Source organism: Bufo bufo, chromosome 1 (assembly GCF_905171765.1).
Source record: "Bufo bufo chromosome 1, aBufBuf1.1, whole genome shotgun sequence".
Lineage (NCBI taxonomy): Eukaryota > Metazoa > Chordata > Amphibia > Anura > Bufonidae > Bufo > Bufo bufo.
Genome location: NC_053389.1, coordinates 10,076,388 through 10,096,887, shown reverse-complemented (window position 1 = coordinate 10,096,887; position 20,500 = coordinate 10,076,388). Strand labels below are relative to the sequence as shown.

General features: G+C 47.1%; 1 protein-coding gene across 1 annotated transcript in view; it reads left to right on the top strand.

Annotated features, from left to right (window-relative positions):
- The first annotated feature begins 14,672 nt into the window (after positions 1-14,672).
- LOC120991434 (phospholipase A2 inhibitor and Ly6/PLAUR domain-containing protein-like) overlaps positions 14,673-20,500 on the top strand; it is a 29,847-nt gene continuing 24,019 nt past the window's right edge. Inside the window, exon 1 of the mRNA XM_040420254.1 lies at positions 14,673-14,830. Coding sequence (XP_040276188.1) covers positions 14,779-14,830 — 52 coding nt within the window. The 5' untranslated portion in view covers positions 14,673-14,778. The remainder of the gene's footprint in view (positions 14,831-20,500) is intronic.

Below are 20,500 nucleotides of genomic sequence, written 5' to 3'. Positions count from 1 at the left end.
TCACAGTTTTTTCACCACTGAGGAAGGAACTATCAGTTCCGAAATGCGTCTGGTGGCGGTTCCTGAACGGACAGTGTGGATTATCATTCATAAGAATTTTGGCATAGCGGGACTCCAGTTAGCTGTTGCCGTCTTGGCAACTTCAACACGCATGTGTGAGAAGATCTACACAATCCAAGGCTGATCCAAGGCTGGTGGGAGGAAAAGCAGCGCAGACTGCAACACGATCATGAGTAATACATACAGCAAATGCATCAATTGTGGACTAACAATATTCTGTCACGGTCCCTCCTGTGACAGAGCTGCCCGTGAGGCTATCTGACAGGTCTCTCTGTTTTCCTCTTTGTTTGTTGTTGTTTGGCAGGATCTCACCTCTCCTGCTTGTTATCAGTGATGAGGCTCTATTTAGATCCGCCTCACACTGCTGACCATGCGGTTGATAGTTCCTGCTGGAGTTGCTAGTGCTGGTTTGTCTTGGATCCTGCTTCTCCATTCATCTCTAAGCTAAGTACTATTTGCCTTTTCTGTTTGTGGTTCTCAGGTGTGTTTTGTTTCTAGGCCTCAGGGAAAAACAGGCTTCTTCATCTGGGAAGGAACCAGCTGTCTCATTCCCTGCTACCTATCCTAAGGCTCGTCAGTTTTAGCAGGGCTTTAGGTATCCGGCATATGGGTATTTCCACCATCAGGATCTGCTCATACTGGCAGGAGTTAGGGAAAGGCCTAGGGATTACTAGGAGGTCACCATCCCTCTTACTTAGCTTTTGAGGCCCAGACTGTTGTCCATTTCATTTGTATGCATCTGGTGTTTTCTCGTTCCCCATTACCCGTGACACATTGTCCCAATAATACATGCGCATATGAAATGATCTAATTGAGAACGGGAACTGCACATTAAAACAGTCTATAATTAATCAAGAGAACTATGGAATTTAGTGAATGCAATCAAATAATAACTGACATTATCAACCACACACCCAGAGTGAAGACATAAATAAGGAAACCGTGTTATGCATGTATATTAAAGAACCAGCTTCTCTCATGTGGTGTCCTATATCAGACTCTATCCCCAAGAACCAGCTTCTCTCAAGTGGTGCCCTATATCAGACTCTATCCCCGAGAACCAGCTTCTCTTATGTGGTGCCCTATATCAGACTCTATCCCCGAGAACCAGCTTCTCTCATGTGATGCCCTATATCAGACTCTATCCCTGAGAACCAGCTTCTCTCATGTGGTGCCCTATATCCGACTCTATCCCCGAGAACCAGCTTCTCTCATGTGGTGCTCTATATCAGACTCTATCCCTGAGAACCAGCTTCTCTCATGTGGTGCCCTATATCAGACTCTATCCCTGAGAACCAGCTTCTCTCATGTGGTGCCCTATATCCGACTCTATTCCTGAAAACAAGCTTTTCTCACGTGGTGCCCTATATCAGACTCTATCCCAGAGAACCAGCTTCTCTCATGTGGTGCCCTATATCCGACTCTATTCCTGATAACCAGCTTCTTTCATGTGGTGCCCTATATCAGACTCTATCCCGAGAACCAGCTTCTTTTATGTGGTGCCCTATATCAGACTCTATCCCCGAGAACCAGCTTCTCTCAAGTGGTGCCCTATATCAGACTCTATCCCTGAGAACCAGCTTTTCTCATGTGGTGCCCTATATCCGACTCTATTCCTGAAAACAAGCTTTTCTCATGTGGTGCCCTATATCAGACTCTATCCCAGAGAACCAGCTTCTCTCATGTGGTGCCCTATATCCGACTCTATTCCTGAGAACCAGCTTCTCTCATGTGGTGCCCTATATCAGACTCTATCCCCGAGAACCAGCTTCTTTCATGTGGTGCCCTATATCAGACTCTATCCCCGAGAACCAGCTTCTTTCATGTGGTGCCCTATATCAGACTCTATCCCTGAGAACCAGCTTCTCTCATGTGGTGCCCTATATCAGACTCTATACCCGAGACCCAGCTTCTTTAATGTGGTGCTCTATATCAGACTCTATCCCTGAGAACCAGTTTTTCTCATGTGGTGCTCTATATCCGACTCTATCCTCGAGAACCAGCTTTTCTCATGTGGTGCCCTATATCAGATTCTATCCTCGAGAAGCAGCTTTTCTCATGTGGTGCTCTATATCCGACTCTATCCTCGAGAACCAGCTTTTCTCATGTGGTGCCCTATATCAGATTCTATCCTCGAGAAACAGCTTTTCTCATGTGGTGCTCTATATCAGACTCTATCCCTGAGAACCAGCTTCTCTCATGTGGTGCCCTATATCAGACTCTATCCCTGAGAACCAGCTTCTCTCATGTGGTGCCCTATATCCGACTCTATTCCTGAAAACAAGCTTTTCTCATGTGGTGCCCTATATCAGACTCTATCCCAGAGAACCAGCTTCTCTCATGTGGTGCCCTATATCCGACTCTATTCCTGATAACCAGCTTCTTTCATGTGGTGCCCTATATCAGACTCTATCCCCGAGAACCAGCTTCTTTCATGTGGTGCCCTATATCAGACTCTATCCCCGAGAACCAGCTTCTCTCAAGTGGTGCCCTATATCAGACTCTATCCCTGAGAACCAGCTTTTCTCATATGGTGCCCTATATCCGACTCTATTCCTGAAAACAAGCTTTTCTCATGTGGTGCCCTATATCAGACTCTATCCCAGAGAACCAGCTTCTCTCATGTGGTGCCCTATATCCGACTCTATTCCTGAGAACCAGCTTCTCTCATGTGGTGCCCTATATCAGACTCTATCCCCGAGAACCAGCTTCTTTCATGTGGTGCCCTATATCAGACTCTATCCCCGAGAACCAGCTTCTTTCATGTGGTGCCCTATATCAGACTCTATCCCTGAGAACCAGCTTCTCTCATGTGGTGCCCTATATCAGACTCTATCCCTGAGAACCAGCTTTTCTCATGTGGTGCCCTATATCAGACTCTATACCCGAGACCCAGCTTCTTTAATGTGGTGCTCTATATCAGACTCTATCCCTGAGAACCAGTTTTTCTCATGTGGTGCTCTAAATCCGACTCTATCCTCGAGAACCAGCTTTTCTCATGTGGTGCCCTATATCAGATTCTATCCTCGAGAAACAGCTTTTCTCATGTGGTGCTCTATATCAGACTCTATTCCTGAGAACCAGCTTCTCTCATGTGGTGCTCTATATCCGACTCTATCCCCGAGAACCAGCTTCTCTCATCTGGTGCCCTATATCAAATTCTATCCTCGAGAAACAGCTTTTCTCATGTGGTGCCCTATATCCGACTCTATCCCCGAGAACCAGCTTCTCTCATCTGGTGCCCTATATCAGATTCTATCCTCGAGAACCAGCTTCTCTCATGTGGTGCCCTATATCAGACTCTATCCCCGAGAACCAGCTTTTCTCATGTGGTGCCCTATATCCGACTCTATCCCTGAGAACCAGCTTTTCTCATGTGGTGCCCAATATCAGACTCTATCCCTGAGAACCAGCTTCTCTCATGTGGTGCCCTATATCAGACTCTATCCCCGAGAACCAGCTTCTCTCATGTGATGCCCTATATCAGACTCTATCCCCGAGAATCAGCTTCTCTCATGTGATGCCCTATATCAGACTCTATCCCCGAGAACCAGCTTCTATCATGTGGTGCCATATATCAGACTCTATCCCCGAGAACCAGCTTCTTTCATGTGGTGCCCTATATCAGACTCTATCCCTGAGAACCAGCTTCTCTCATGTGGTGCCCTATATCAGACTCTATCCCCGAGACCCAGCTTCTTTAATGTGGTGCCCTATATCAGACTCTATCCCCGAGAACCAGCTTCTCTCATGTGGTGCCCTATATCAGACTCTATCCCCGAGACCCAGCTTCTTTCATGTGGTGCCCTATATCAGACTCTATCCCTGAGAACCAGCTTCTCTCATGTGGTGCCCTATATCCGACTCTATTCCTGAAAACAAGCTTTTCTCATGTGGTGCCCTATATCAGACTCTATCCCAGAGAACCAGCTTCTCTCATGTGGTGCCCTATATCCGACTCTATTCCTGATAACCAGCTTCTTTCATGTGGTGCCCTATATCAGACTCTATCCCCGAGAACCAGCTTCTTTCATGTGGTGCCCTATATCAGACTCTATCCCCGAGAACCAGCTTCTCTCAAGTGGTGCCCTATATCAGACTCTATCCCTGAGAACCAGCTTTTCTCATGTGGTGCCCTATATCCGACTCTATTCCTGAAAACAAGCTTTTCTCATGTGGTGCCCTATATCAGACTCTATCCCAGAGAACCAGCTTCTCTCATGTGGTGCCCTATATCCGACTCTATTCCTGAGAACCAGCTTCTCTCATGTGGTGCCCTATATCAGACTCTATCCCCGAGAACCAGCTTCTTTCATGTGGTGCCCTATATCAGACTCTATCCCCGAGAACCAGCTTCTTTCATGTGGTGCCCTATATCAGACTCTATCCCTGAGAACCAGCTTCTCTCATGTGGTGCCCTATATCAGACTCTATCCCTGAGAACCAGCTTCTCTCATGTGGTGCCCTATATTAGACTCTATACCCGAGACCCAGCTTCTTTAATGTGGTGCTCTATATCAGACTCTATCCCTGAGAACCAGTTTTTCTCATGTGGTGCTCTATATCCGACTCTATCCTCGAGAACCAGCTTTTCTCATGTGGTGCCCTATATCAGATTCTATCCTCGAGAAACAGCTCTTCTCATGTGGTGCTCTATATCCGACTCTATACTCGAGAACCAGCTTTTCTCATGTGGTGCCCTATATCAGATTCTATCCTCGAGAAACAGCTTTTCTCATGTGGTGCTCTATATCAGACTCTATTCCTGAGAACCAGCTTCTCTCATGTGGTGCTCTATATCCGACTCTATCCCCGAGAACCAGCTTCTCTCATCTGGTGCCCTATATCAGATTCTATCCTCGAGAAACAGCTTTTCTCATGTGGTGCCCTATATCCGACTCTATCCCCGAGAACCAGCTTCTCTCATCTGGTGCCCTATATCAGATTCTATCCTCGAGAACCAGCTTCTCTCATGTGGTGCCCTATATCAGACTCTATCCCCGAGAACCAGCTTTTCTCATGTGGTGCCCTTTATCAGACTCTATCCCTGAGAACCAGCTTTTCTCATGTGGTGCCCTATATCAGACTCTATCCCTGAGAACCAGCTTTTCTCATGTGGTGCCCTATATCCGACTCTATCCCTGAGAACCAGCTTTTCTCATGTGGTGCCCAATATCAGACTCTATCCCTGAGAACCAGCTTCTCTCATGTGGTGCCCTATATCAGACTCTATCCCCGAGAACCAGCTTCTCTCATGTGATGCCCTATATCAGACTCTATCCCCGAGAATCAGCTTCTCTCATGTGATGCCCTATATCAGACTCTATCCCCGAGAACCAGCTTCTATCATGTGGTGCCATATATCAGACTCTATCCCCGAGAACCAGCTTCTTTCATGTGGTGCCCTATATCAGACTCTATCCCTGAGAACCAGCTTCTCTCATGTGGTGCCCTATATCAGACTCTATCCCCGAGACCCAGCTTCTTTAATGTGGTGCCCTATATCAGACTCTATCCCCGAGAACCAGCTTCTCTCATGTGGTGCCCTATATCAGACTCTATCCCCGAGACCCAGCTTCTTTCATGTGGTGCCCTATATCAGACTCTATCCCTGAGAACCAGCTTCTCTCATGTGGTGCCCTATATCCGACTCTATTCCTGAAAACAAGCTTTTCTCATGTGGTGCCCTATATCAGACTCTATCCCAGAGAACCAGCTTCTCTCATGTGGTGCCCTATATCCGACTCTATTCCTGATAACCAGCTTCTTTCATGTGGTGCCCTATATCAGACTCTATCCCTGAGAACCAGCTTCTTTCATGTGGTGCCCTATATCAGACTCTATCCCAGAGAACCAGCTTCTCTCAAGTGGTGCCCTATATCAGACTCTATCCCTGAGAACCAGCTTTTCTCATGTGGTGCCCTATATCCGACTCTATTCCTGAAAACAAGCTTTTCTCATGTGGTGCCCTATATCAGACTCTATCCCAGAGAACCAGCTTCTCTCATGTGGTGCCCTATATCCGACTCTATTCCTGAGAACCAGCTTCTCTCATGTGGTGCCCTATATCAGACTCTATCCCCGAGAACCAGCTTCTTTCATGTGGTGCCCTATATCAGACTCTATCCCCGAGAACCAGCTTCTTTCATGTGGTGCCCTATATCAGACTCTATCCCTGAGAACCAGCTTCTCTCATGTGGTGCCCTATATCAGACTCTATCCCTGAGAACCAGCTTCTCTCATGTGGTGCCCTATATTAGACTCTATACCCGAGACCCAGCTTCTTTAATGTGGTGCTCTATATCAGACTCTATCCCTGAGAACCAGTTTTTCTCATGTGGTGCTCTATATCCGACTCTATCCTCGAGAACCAGCTTTTCTCATGTGGTGCCCTATATCAGATTCTATCCTCGAGAAACAGCTCTTCTCATGTGGTGCTCTATATCCGACTCTATCCTCGATAACCAGCTTTTCTCATGTGGTGCCCTATATCAGATTCTATCCTCGAGAAACAGCTTTTCTCATGTGGTGCTCTATATCAGACTCTATTCCTGAGAACCAGCTTCTCTCATGTGGTGCTCTATATCCGACTCTATCCCCGAGAACCAGCTTCTCTCATCTGGTGCCCTATATCAGATTCTATCCTCGAGAAACAGCTTTTCTCATGTGGTGCTCTATATCCGACTCTATCCCCGAGAACCAGCTTCTCTCATCTGGTGCCCTATATCAGATTCTATCCTCGAGAACCAGCTTCTCTCATGTGGTGCCCTATATCAGACTCTATCCCCGAGAACCAGCTTTTCTCATGTGGTGCCCTTTATCAGACTCTATCCCTGAGAACCAGCTTTTCTCATGTGGTGCCCTATATCAGACTCTATCCCTGAGAACCAGCTTTTCTCATGTGGTGCCCTATATCCGACTCTATCCCTGAGAACCAGCTTTTCTCATGTGGTGCCCAATATCAGACTCTATCCCTGAGAACCAGCTTCTCTCATGTGGTGCCCTATATCAGACTCTATCCCCGAGAACCAGCTTCTCTCATGTGATGCCCTATATCACACTCTATTCCCGAGAATCAGCTTCTCTCATGTGATGCCCTATATCAGACTCTATCCCTGAGAACCAGCTTCTATCATGTGGTGCCATATATCAGACTCTATCCCCGAGAACCAGCTTCTTTCATGTGGTGCCCTATATCAGACTCTATCCCTGAGAACCAGCTTCTCTCATGTGGTGCCCTATATCAGACTCTATCCCCGAGACCCAGCTTCTTTAATGTGGTGCCCTATATCAGACTCTATCCCAGAGAACCAGCTTCTCTCATGTGGTGCCCTATATCAGACTCTATCCCCGAGACCCAGCTTCTTTCATGTGGTGCCCTATATCAGACTCTATCCCTGAGAACCAGTTTTTCTCATGTGGTGCCCTATATCCGACTCTATCCTCGAGAACCAGCTTTTCTCATGTGGTGCCCTATATCAGATTCTATCCTCGAGAAACAGCTTTTCTAATGTGGTGCCCTATATCCGACTCTATCCCTAAGAACCAGCTTCTCTCATGTGGTACCCTATATCAGACTCTATCCCCGAGAACCAGCTTTTCTCATGTGGTGCCCTTTATCAGACTCTATCCCTGAGAACTAGCTTTTCTCATGTGGTGCCCTATATCAGACTCTATCCCCGAGAACCAGCTTTTCTCATGTGGTGCCCTTTATCAGACTCTATCCCTGAGAACCAGCTTTTCTCATGTGGTGCTCTATATCCGACTCTATCCCTGAGAACCAGCTTTTCTCATGTGGTGCCCAATATCAGACTCTATCCCTGAGAACCAGCTTCTCTCATGTGATGCCCTATATCAGACTCTATCCCCGAGAACCAGCTTCTATCATGCGATGCCCTATATCAGACTCTATCCCCGAGAACCAGCTTCTCTCATGTGGTGCCCTATATCCGACTCTATCCCTGAGAACCAGCTTTTCTCATGTGGTGCCCAATATCAGACTCTATCCCTGAGAACCAGCTTCTCTCATGTGATGCCCTATATCAGACTTTATCCCCGAGAACCAGCTTCTATCATGCGATGCCCTATATCAGACTCTATCCCCGAGAACCAGCTTCTCTCATGTGATGCCCTATATCCGACTCTATCCCTGAGAACCAGCTTTTCTCATGTGGTGCCCTATATCAGACTCTATCCCCGAGAACCAGCTTCTCTCATGTGATGCCCTATATCCGACTCTATCCCTGAGAACCAGCTTCTCTCATGTGGTGCCCTATATCAGACTTTATCCCCGAGAACCAGCTTCTCTCATGTGATGCCCTATATCCGACTCTATTCCTGAGAACCAGCTTCTCTCATGTGGTGCCCTATATCAGACTCTATCCCCGAGAACCAGCTTCTCTCATGTGATGCCCTATATCAGACTCTATCCCCGAGAACCAGCTTCTATTATGTGGTGCCCTATATCAGACTCTATCCCCGAAAACCAGCTTCTCTCATGTGGTGCCCTCTAGTACAGGCCGCACATTTTTTGAGTGATTATTTTTTTTTTTTTAAACTTCTCTTTATTGAAAGAAGATAATATTGACATGTTACAGATTATTACAATGCAAATCAAGACATGTTTTTTTTTCCACAACATAATTCTTATATTCCCTCCATAACCCTCCCAAACCACCACCACCCCTCCCCCACCCACTCATCTCGACTCTAGATTATAGCAAAATGAATATGGAAATTATCAATCCCTCTCCCTAATTTTATGCTTTGCCCTTCTCATTGAGTAACATATACCATGGATCTGAATTCCCCAATCTTAAGAACTATTCAGTTTGGACAAACGGTGTAACAGTATTCAGGATCTCTTCCTCAGTAAAAAAATGATCCATATATGATCTCCACTTTTTGAAAAAAGGCTCCATCAATTTTGATTTGCAGTTTTCCGCCTCAATACCTTCTAGTCTTACGCTTTGTGTGGTCAAACTAATTGCCTCATCTATGTTAGGTACACAAGGACGAAGCCAATGTGCTAGTATACTACGTTTAGCCGCCAATAGAATCACATGCATTGAATCTGTTAGTCGTGGTTGTATTTCAGATCTCCCTACATGAAATAAGAGTAACTCTGGATCTACAGGGATTTTCACTTTACATTTGGTATTGATCTTATCAATGAGGGATTTCCAATAATCCTGGGTTTTTATACAAGACCACAACTCATGCGTGAGATCAGTGTTCGGAAGGCTGCATTTAGGGCAGTGTCTTATCCTATCAGGTAAAATCGGGACTGTACCCTTTGGTAAATAGAAACCATATATGGCTCTATGCATTATTTTAAAGTATGATTCCCTCCATATTTCATTACTACTCGTTTTCCGCACCTTGTCCCATCCCTCCAATAACTGATCAGGGAGGTTCATATCCGGAAAATCCTTTAGCCAGGTCTTAAATAAAGATAAATCTCCTCTCCTCGACTCTTCTTCTCGCAAACAACTATAGATGAAGGACAAGTCTTTCCGGCTCCCTTCACTGCCTAACAATGTATTAAATGGGCCAGGTAGAAACACCTTAGATAAATCTTCACCTTTCCTTGTAGAAAGGCCTTAATCTGATAGTATGCTAGGAAATGATTCAGAGAGATTCCGTACGTGGACTGTATCTCCTGGAAGTTATAAAATCTCCTCTCTTCTTGCTTCCATATGTGACAGACCTTTGAAACCCCTTTTTGTGCCCATTGTACCCGTTGTTTATCGATTATGCCAGATTCAAACTCAGGGTGGCCCCATAATAACATGTTTTTTGAGATCTCACATGGGAGGCCGAAAGTTTTCCTGATTGCTTTCCAGGTTGCTATAGTGTCTCTAAGGAGAACGCTCTGTTTCACCGATGAAGGCAATCGAGAAAACGTTGTATGTAATAGAGCATTTAGCTTCCAGGGCTTTACCAGTTCTTTTTCTACATGAAGATCCGAATAATAAGACGTATCTTGAATCCAATCTAAGCCATGCCTCATCAAACTAGCCAGATTATACTTCCTAATGTCTGAGAAACCCACACCCCCTCTTGACTTAAGTCTAGTAAGCGTCTGCATAGATATCCTGCACCTTTTTTTCTAAAAAAATTTCTAATAAAGGCGTGAAATGCCCCTGACAATAGTTAGACATCAGTATGTTTTAGGAGGAGTGGCAGGGTCTGCATGGGGTGGAGGAGTTTACTGAAGCTCATCATTTTTATCATATAACACCTACCAAGAAATGAAATAGGCAGGTTCTGCCATTTCACCAATTCCGCCAAAACTTTTTTAATTAATGGAGGATAGTTTAGGGAATAAAGTGTATCTGGGGCTCTGCCAATTTTTATACCCAAATATTTGATATATTGAGAAGCTATCTTTACAGGTACTTCCCGCTGGTCAAACTTTTCCCTGTGCTGAGGGGGGGATAAATCTAGTAACTCAGATTTCGTCATGTTAACTTTAAAACCTGACAGGCGTCCAAAATATTATAGGAGATCAAAAAGTGCTGGGATGTCAGACCTTGGATAGGCTAGGAACACTAATAAATCGTCGGCGAATAACGCATGTGTAAGCGTCTGAGACCCAATGGGTATTCCCCTAATTAAATCGTTCGCACTCAAAGCCTTTGAAAGCGGTTCTAATGCAATATTAAAGAGTAAGGGAGATAGCGGACACCCTTGTCTGGTGCCTTTTTGAAGCTGAAAGGGATCCGATAAAAAACCCGGAATAGCCACCCTAGCCATCGGAGTGCTGTACAAAGGTGTAATATATGCACGGAATTCACCTGAAAACCCCATGGCGTCCAATACGTCGTTTAGCCAGCCCCAGCTCACGTTATCAAAAGCCTTCTCGGCATCAATAGCTAGTAAAGCTGGGGATGAGTGAAGTTGTGGATTGGCCTTGATATCATCTAATAACGCCATTATCTTCCTAATGTTGTATACAGCTGACCTGCCCTGTATGAATCCCACTTGATGAGGTGATGTAAGTTTTGGTAAAAATTTTGCAAGTCTATCGGCAAGCAATTTAGAAAGATACTTTAGGTCGTTATCTATAAGAGAGATGGGACGATATGACGCTGCCAACGTGCTATCTTTCCCTTCCTTGGGTAAAACCTTAATATAGGCTGTATTCATATCAATTGGTATCGGCTGCCCTTGCAATATGTCATTATACAGTTTTGTGAGTACTTTAGTTACATCCTGTGCCATGACTTTAGAGAATTCATTAGTATAACCATCAGGGCCTGGGGCCTTCCCATTACTCGATTTCTTAATTACCTCCATTACCTCTTCCTTCATAACAGGCCTATTCAGTGTCAACAGATCTTCCTGTGATATTTTTGGCAAATTCAAAGAGTTCAGCCATCCTACCCTACCCCTTGTGTATCCCTCTTCTCATCTCCAGAATAAAGAGACTTGTAAAAGTCGCTCAAGATACCCACTATCTCTTGTGGTTGGTGACATAGAACACCCCTATTATTTTTTAAACCTGTGATATGTGTGGATGGGCGTATTCCTCTCGCTAATGAGGCCAGCAGTTTCCCAGATCTATTTCCATATTTGAAATATCTTGCTTCACGTCTTTTACCCTCCAGCTCCTCCTTTTGCCTCAACCAATGCTCATACTCTAGCTTCTTTTCTAGCCATTCTTTTTTAGTACTTTCCGAGGGGTTTCTTTGGTGGGCAGTGTACGAATCTTTTAACGCGGATGATAATACCCTAAGCTTCTGTGCTGTAGTCTTCTTAAGTAAGCTTTACGTAAGCTAGAATATTGCCCCTATGGACTGCTTTTCCCGCTCTCCATATCAACTGTACATCCCCTGAATCTGAATTATTGTCCCAATATTCCATCCACCAATGCTTTAGCATTTCTGCGAATTTCTCATTTGCGGCTAGGTCTGATGGAAATCTCCACAAAAAATCCTTACCCCTTGGGATACTATCTGTAATTTCTATGATCACAGGGGAGTGGTCAGATATCACCAGCTCCCCTATTTCCACCTCTCGAATTTTGGGTAATAGTAGTTCAGAAGTCAGAAAATAATCCAAGCGGGACCAGGAGTCATGTACTAGGGAAAAATGAGTATATTCCCTGTCCTCTGAATGTTTAACTCGCCATGCGTCATAAAGCCCTAGGTCATTTACTACTGTATTCAAGATTTTATCTCTATGACGAGGTGATATACGTTTACCCTTTACATTACGTCTATCCTCATCATGACACATAACTGAATTCACGTCCTCTGCTACAATTTTATGAGAAGCTGTATCCTGCATGATCAAAACTCTCATAGAATTGAAGAACTCTTTGTTAGCTGCATTTGGCCCATATATATTGTAGATGCTTAGAGATTCTGTTGGGAATTGCAGAACCACATGTAACCATCTTCCCTCTATATCTTCCTTTACGGAAGAAACCTGGCATTTTAGGGATCTGTGAATCAACATCAATACCCCTCCTTTATTGCCCGACGGTGGGGAGCCTAAAACCTGTCCTACCCACAATTTATGCATGCGAGGGAAATCTTTCCTGTCTAAGTGGGTCTCTTGAAGTAAGGCTATATCTACCCTTAAGCGTTTCTGGTGTCTAAGTATCATCACGCGCCTTTGGGGAGACCTCAATCCTTTGACATTCCAAGTAACTATCTTCGTCATCTTGCCCCTGCTAAGTTACTTGGCTGACGCATAGTATCCCAGTCGAGATGAGTAACTTTCGAACTTCCCTCCCCCTCCCTCCGTTCCCCCAACATACAACATGAGTTAACCTTAACAAAAAAAACATTTTTGGGCCATATGTACTAGTAAATATAAACTTCACTTCTTCCCAGCATAATCTCCTCCCCCCAACAGGGACACACTGTACATAAACTCTGCCCTCAACAAACTTGGCTCTTAACTAGGAAGAACATGTAAGCAACACATCAACATCCCCCTTAAAGGAACAGTACCCCGCAACATTACCCAGAGTCTCCTAAAAAATAGAGTTCAGGTGAGGACTAAAATTTTCCTTCTTCTGGGCTTTAGTTGCCTCTTTATTCTTTAACAGCTATAAGCTTGGGTTTCCTCATCAGGTCTTGGGTATAAACTGCTGCAGATCTCGACGAGCTATCTTCGGGTCTTGGAAGGTGAGTAATTGGCCGTCTGGCGAATGAACTTTCAGCGTTGCAGGGTAAATCAGCGCAAATTTGATTTGCTCTTGGTAGAGACTGGAACAGATTGACGAGAACTCCCTTCTGCATTTTGCCACATCTACAGAAATGTCCTCAAAGAGAAGGATTCGGGAGCTTCCTATCTCAAGTGGGTCCCTCCGTTTCTTATACGCACGCAGGATCGACGCTTTATCGGAATAGTCCAGATATCGAACTATCACTTGTCTTGGTCTCTGGGTCAGAGCTGTATAGTTTTGCGATCCTCCCTTTCGCTGGTCGGCTGGTGGTGGCGGCGTCGGACCTATTCTGTGGGCTCTTTCCACTTTGCATGCCGCTGAAATTTGCAGGGCAATTGGTAAATCTTTTTCACAGAGGGCCACAAGATCATGTGCAGGGACCGATTCGGGAACTCCCACCAAACATAAGTTGTTCCTGCAGGAACGATTTTCCAAATCCTCTATTTTGGCCTTCATCTGTTTATTCTCTATTTGTAGTAGAGAACACATAGCCTGGCTTTGAGCCTGCGCTTCTTCCAGCGCACGGACTCTTTCTTCCACCGATTCAATCCGGCGGCCTTGTTCTGCTATATCTTGCTGCAGGTGCGCCAGGGAAGCTGACACTGTGGTGGCCAATGACTCTTGCAAGTCCGGTAGAATTCGCGCCGCTACTTCCAGCGCAAAACTTTTATAGTCTATTCCTGTATATTGTTTTTCTCCATCTCCACTCGTTTCATCATGAAGAGATGCAGGAGGATCTTCACTAGATAGCGGTAGGGACGGGTGCAGGTCCACCATTTCGCTCGGCAATGCGAGCGCTTGTGTCGCTTTCTGCAGTTTTTTTTGCTTATTTCTGCTCCCCATGGTCACTAAAAACCGGTCCATGCACCCTCGACGGGAGACAAGGTCCCGATCGGTCCGGGTTTTGCTAATATTGCTATGGAACAGTGGTATGCAGAGCCAGTCGGAGAGGAGCTCTACTCAGTGCGTCCGACCATGCTGGCGCCGAAACCGGAAGTTTTTTGGGTGATTTTTAAGTTTTTTTCGTATGTATATCGTTTTAGAAAAGCCGGTCCAGCTAACACACGTGACCAAGAACCCACGAAGGATTTTGAAAATGATTCCTTAGTTTATTGGCCACTGCCCCGAGTGGGGCTTCAGCCATATGTGTCAGCCAGACTCACGGGTATTGCTGGTGCCCTAGTTAGCCTCCTAAGGATGGGTGTTTGTGTCCTTCTTGGTGTGGGTTGAATACATTAAATCTTGGCCAATAATTTGCTATTAGGGTTGCTCCGCAACGTAGAGTCTTGGCAATGGCAGGAGAAGTGTAAATTAGATTTCACAATTCTGGAAGGTTTCCCTGCAGTTTATGAGGACATTTACACCTCCACACTGTACCAACGTGACCACTTAATATGTAGTTCTGTAATCTCTTGGCGTGGCAATATAAACTGAGACATCTTCCTTGCAGGTTGGTATAAATACTAGTCCTATTGAATACCAGGCAACACAAAGGAACAAGGATTTGGTCCACTGCAATCCATCCCTGTGCCACCATGAGGACTGTACTGAACGTCTGCCTCCTACTCTCCATCACTATTGCAACAGGTGAGCCTTGCTTTACTGAACGCTGTTCTGCATGCTCTCTAACACCCCTTTATGTGTCCCATCACACCCCATTAATATAAGAACTGCTCCCAAGAACCCATTTTTTCTGCAGCGACCACTACAGGGGAAATGTAGTATTGCGTGCCACCAGTCTATGTGCATAGTGGGTGTCGCGAGGAAAGATACCACAGTGTGAGGAGACACCGGCAAAGAGTGTGCCTTCAAGGAAGACTCTGAGACAGTGTTGTCTCCCATGCAAATTGGGTGCAATGTCTGCTGAGAGGGGAAGCCTGTTGCCACTCATGAGAATGTTCCCTCTATGAGAGACACTTGGAACATTTAGCACCCAATCTAAGCACCAAGTCAGCTGCCTCCTCTGAGCGTTCTGTAACCACTAAGCCAGGTGCCTCCTTTGAGCGTTCTGTAACCGCTAAGCCAGCTGCGTCCTCTGAGCGTTCTGTAACCGCTAAGCCAGCTGCCTCCGCTGAGCGTTCTGTAACCAGTAAACCAGTTGCCTCCTCTGAGCGTTCAGTAACCACTAAGCCAGCTGCCTCCTTTAAATATTCTGTAACCGCTAAGTCAGCTGCATCCTCTGAGCGTTCTGTAACCACTAAGCTAACTGTCTCCTCTGAGCTTTTTGTAACCACTAAGCCAGCTGCCTCCTCTGAGCATTCTGTAACCACTAAGCCAGCTGCCTCCTCTGAGCTTTCTGTAACCACTAAGCCAGCTGCCTCCTCTGAGCATTCTGTAACCACTAAGCCAGCTGCCTCCTTTTGTGTGTTCTGTAACCACTAAGCCAGCTGCCTCCTCTGAGTGTTCTGTAACCACTAAGCCAGCTGTCTCCTCTGAGCATTTTGTTAACACTAAGCCAGCTGCTTCCTCTGAGCGTTCTGTAACCACTAAGCCAGCTGCCTCTTCTGAGCGTTCTGTAACCACTAAGCCAGCTATCTCCTCTGATGGTTCTGTAACCACTAAGCCAGCTGCCTCCTCTGAGTGTTCTATAACCGCTAAGCCAGCTGCCTCCTCTGAGCGTTCTGTAACCGCTAAGCCAGCTGCCTCCTCTGAGCATTCTGTAAACGCTAAGCCAGCCTGATCCTCTGAGCGTTCAGTAACCACTAAGCCAGCTGCCTTTTCTGAGCGTTCTGTAACCACTAAGCCAGCTGCCACCTCTGAGCATTCTGTAACCGCTAAGCCAGCTGCCTCCTCTGAACGTTCTCTAACCACTAAGCCAGCTGCCTCCTCTGAGCATTCGGTAACCACTAAGCCAGCTGACTCCTCTGAGCGTTCTGTAACCGCTAAGCCAGCTGCCTTCTCTGAGCGTTCTGTAACCGCTAAGCCAGTTGCCTTCTCTGACCGTTCTGTAACCGCTAAGCCAGCTGCCTCCTCTCTGTGTTCTGTAACCGCTAAGCCAGCTGCCTCCTCTGAGCGTTCTGTAACCGCTAAGCCAGCTGCTTCCTCTGAGCGTTCAGGAACCACTAAGCCAGCTGTCTCCTCTGAGCTTTTTGTAACCACTAAGCCAGCTGCATCTTCTGAGTGTTCTGTAACCACTAAGCCAGCTGCCTCCTCTGAGCATTCTGTAACCACTAAGCCAGCTGCCTCCTTTTGAGTGTTCTGTAACCACTAAGCCAGCTGCCTCCTCTGAGTGTTCTGTAACCACTAAGCCAGCTGTCTCCTCTGAGCATTTTGTTAACACTAAGCCAGCTGCTTCCTCTGAGCGTTCTGTAACCACTAAGCCAGCTGCCTCTTCTGAGCGTTCTGTAACCACTAAGCCAGCTGTCTCCTCTGAGCGTTCTGTAACCACTAAGCCAGCTGCCTCCTCTGAGTGTTCTATAACCGCTAAGCCAGCTGCCTCCTCTGAGCGTTCTGTAACCGCTAAGCCAGCTGCATCCTCTGAGCGTTCAGGAACCACTAAGCCAGCTGCCTTCTCTGAGTGTTCTGTAACCACTAAGCCAGCTGCCTCCTCTGAGCATTCTGTAACCGCTAAGCCAGCTGCCTCCTCTGAACGTTCTGTAAGCACTAAGCCAGCTGCCTCCTCTGAGCATTCTGTAACCACTAAGCGAGCTGCCTCCTCTGAGCGTTCTTTAACCACTAAGCCAGCTGCCTTCTCTGAGCATTCTGTAAACGCTAAGCCAGCTGCCTTCTCTGACTTTTCTGTAACCGCTAAGCCAGCTGCCTTCTCTAAACGTTCTGTAACCGCTAAGCCAGCTGTCTCCTCTGAGCGTTTTGTAAACACTAAGTCAGCTGCCTCCTTTGAGCGTTCTGTAACCACGAAGCCAGCTGCCTCCTCTGAGCTTTCTGTAACCTCTAAGCCAGCTGCCTCCTCTGAGCGTTCTGTAACCACTAAGCCAGCTGCCTTCTCTGAGCATTCTTTAACCTCTTAGCCAGCTGCCTCCTCTGAGCATTCTGTAACCTCTAAGCCAGCTACCTCCTCTGAGCGTTCTGTAACCGCTAAGCCAGCTGCCTCATCTGAGCGTTCTGTAAACACTAAGCCAGCTGCCTCCTCTGAGCTTTTTGTAACCACTAAGCCAGCTGCATCTTCTGAGTGTTCTGTAACCACTAAGCCAGCTGCCTCCTCTGAGCATTCTGTAACCACTAAGCCAGCTGCCTCCTTTTGAGTGTTCTGTAACCACTAAGCCAGCTGCCTCCTCTGAGTGTTCTGTAACCACTAAGCCAGCTGTCTCCTCTGAGCATTTTGTAAACACTAAGCCAGCTGCTTTCTCTGAGCGTTCTGTAACCACTAAGCCAGCTGCCTCTTCTGAGCATTCTGTAACCACTAAGCCAGCTGTCTCCTATGAGGGTTCTGTAACCACTAAGCCAGCTGCCTCCTCTGAGTGTTTTGTAACCGCTTAGCCAGCTGCCTCCTCTGAGCATTCTGTAAACGCTAAGCCAGCCTGATCCTCTGAGCGTTCAGTAACCACTAAGCCAGCTGCCTTTTCTGAGCGTTCTGTAACCACTAAGCCAGCTGCCACCTCTGAGCATTCTGTAAATGCTAAGCCAGCTGCCTCCTCTGAACGTTCTCTAACCACTAAGCCAGCTGCCTCCTCTGAGCATTCGGTAACCACTAAGCCAGCTGACTCCTCTGACAGTTCTGTAACCGCTAAGCCAGCTGCCTTCTCTGAGCGTTCTGTAACCGCTAAGCCAGTTGCCTTCTCTGACCGTTCTGTAACCGCTAAGCCAGCTGCCTCCTCTCTGTGTTCTGTAACCGCTAAGCCAGCTGCCTCCTCTGAGCGTTCTGTAACCGCTAAGCCAGCTGCTTCCTCTGAGCGTTCAGGAACCACTAAGCCAGCTGTCTCCTCTGAGCTTTTTGTAACCACTAAGCCAGCTGCATCTTCTGAGTGTTCTGTAACCACTAAGCCAGCTGCCTCCTCTGAGCATTCTGTAACCACTAAGCCAGCTGCCTCCTTTTGAGTGTTCTGTAACCACTAAGCCAGCTGCCTCCTCTGAGTGTTCTGTAACCACTAAGCCAGCTGTCTCCTCTGAGCATTTTGTTAACACTAAGCCAGCTGCTTCCTCTGAGCGTTCTGTAACCACTAAGCCAGCTGCCTCTTCTGAGCGTTCTGTAACCACTAAGCCAGCTGTCTCCTCTGAGCGTTCTGTAACCACTAAGCCAGCTGCCTCCTCTGAGTGTTCTATAACCGCTAAGCCAGCTGCCTCCTCTGAGCGTTCTGTAACCGCTAAGCCAGCTGCATCCTCTGAGCGTTCAGGAACCACTAAGCCAGCTGCCTTCTCTGAGTGTTCTGTAACCACTAAGCCAGCTGCCTCCTCTGAGCATTCTGTAACCGCTAAGCCAGCTGCCTCCTCTGAACGTTCTGTAAGCACTAAGCCAGCTGCCTCCTCTGAGCATTCTGTAACCACTAAGCGAGCTGCCTCCTCTGAGCGTTCTTTAACCACTAAGCCAGCTGCCTTCTCTGAGCATTCTGTAAACGCTAAGCCAGCTGCCTTCTCTGACCTTTCTGTAACCGCTAAGCCAGCTGCCTTCTCTAAACGTTCTGTAACCGCTAAGCCAGCTGTCTCCTCTGAGCGTTTTGTAAACACTAAGCCAGCTGCCTCCTTTGAGCGTTCTGTAACCACGAAGCCAGCTGCCTCCTCTGAGCTTTCTGTAACCTCTAAGCCAGCTGCCTCCTCTGAGCGTTTTGTAACCACTAAGCCAGCTGCCTTCTCTGAGCATTCTTTAACCTCTTAGCCAGCTGCCTCCTCTGAGCATTCTGTAACCTCTAAGCCAGCTACCTCCTCTGAGCGTTCTGTAACCGCTAAGCCAGCTGCCTCATCTGAGCGTTCTGTAAACACTAAGCCAGCTGCCTCCTCTGAGCTTTTTGTAACCACTAAGCCAGCTGCATCTTCTGAGTGTTCTGTAACCACTAAGCCAGCTGCCTCCTCTGAGCATTCTGTAACCACTAAGCCAGCTGCCTCCTTTTGAGTGTTCTGTAACCACTAAGCCAGCTGCCTCCTCTGAGTGTTCTGTAACCACTAAGCCAGCTGTCTCCTCTGAGCATTTTGTAAACACTAAGCCAGCTGCTTTCTCTGAGCGTTCTGTAACCACTAAGCCAGCTGCCTCTTCTGAGCATTCTGTAACCACTAAGCCAGCTGTCTCCTATGAGGGTTCTGTAACCACTAAGCCAGCTGCCTCCTCTGAGTGTTTTGTAACCGCTTAGCCAGCTGCCTCCTCTGAGCATTCTGTAAACGCTAAGCCAGCTTGATCCTCTGAGCGTTCAGTAACCACTAAGCCAGCTGCCTTTTCTGAGCGTTCTGTAACCACTAAGCCAGCTGCCACCTCTGAGCATTCTGTAACCGCTAAGCCAGCTGCCTCCTCTGAACGTTCTCTAACCACTAAGCCAGCTGCCTCCTCTGAGCATTCGGTAACCACTAAGCCAGCTGACTCCTCTGAGCGTTCTGTAACCGCTAAGCCAGCTGCCTTCTCTGAGCGTTCTGTAACCGCTAAGCCAGTTGCCTTCTCTGACCGTTCTGTAACCGCTAAGCCAGCTGCCTCCTCTCTGTGTTCTGTAACCGCTAAGCCAGCTGCCTCCTCTGAGCGTTCTGTAACCGCTAAGCCAGCTGCTTCCTCTGAGCGTTCAGGAACCACTAAGCCAGCTGCCTTCTCTGAGCGTTCTGTAACCGCTAAGCCAGCTGCCTTCTCTGACCGTTCTGTAACCGCTAAGCCAGCTGCCTCCTCTGAGTGTTCTGTAACCGCTAAGCCAGCTGCCTCCTCTGAGCGTTCTGTAACCGCTAAGCCAGCTTCCTCATCTGAACGTTCTGTAAGCACTAAGCCAGCTGCCTCCTCTGAGCATTCTGTAACCACTAAGCGAGCTGCCTCCTCTGAGCGTTCTTTAACCGCTAAGCCAGCTGCCTTCTCTGAGCATTCTGTAACCGCTAAGCCAGCTGCCTTCTCTGACCTTTCTGTAACCGCTAAGCCAGCTGCCTTCTCTAAACGTTCTGTAACCGCTAAGCCAGCTGTCTCCTCTGAGCGTTTTGTAAACACTAAGCCAGCTGCCTCCTTTGAGCGTTCTGTAACCACGAAGCCAGCTGCCTCCTCTGAGCTTTCTGTAACCTCTAAGCCAGCTGCCTCCTCTGAGCGTTTTGTAACCACTAAGCCAGCTGCCTTCTCTGAGCGTTCTTTAACCTCTTAGCCAGCTGCCTCCTCTGAGCATTCTGTAACCTCTAAGCCAGCTACCT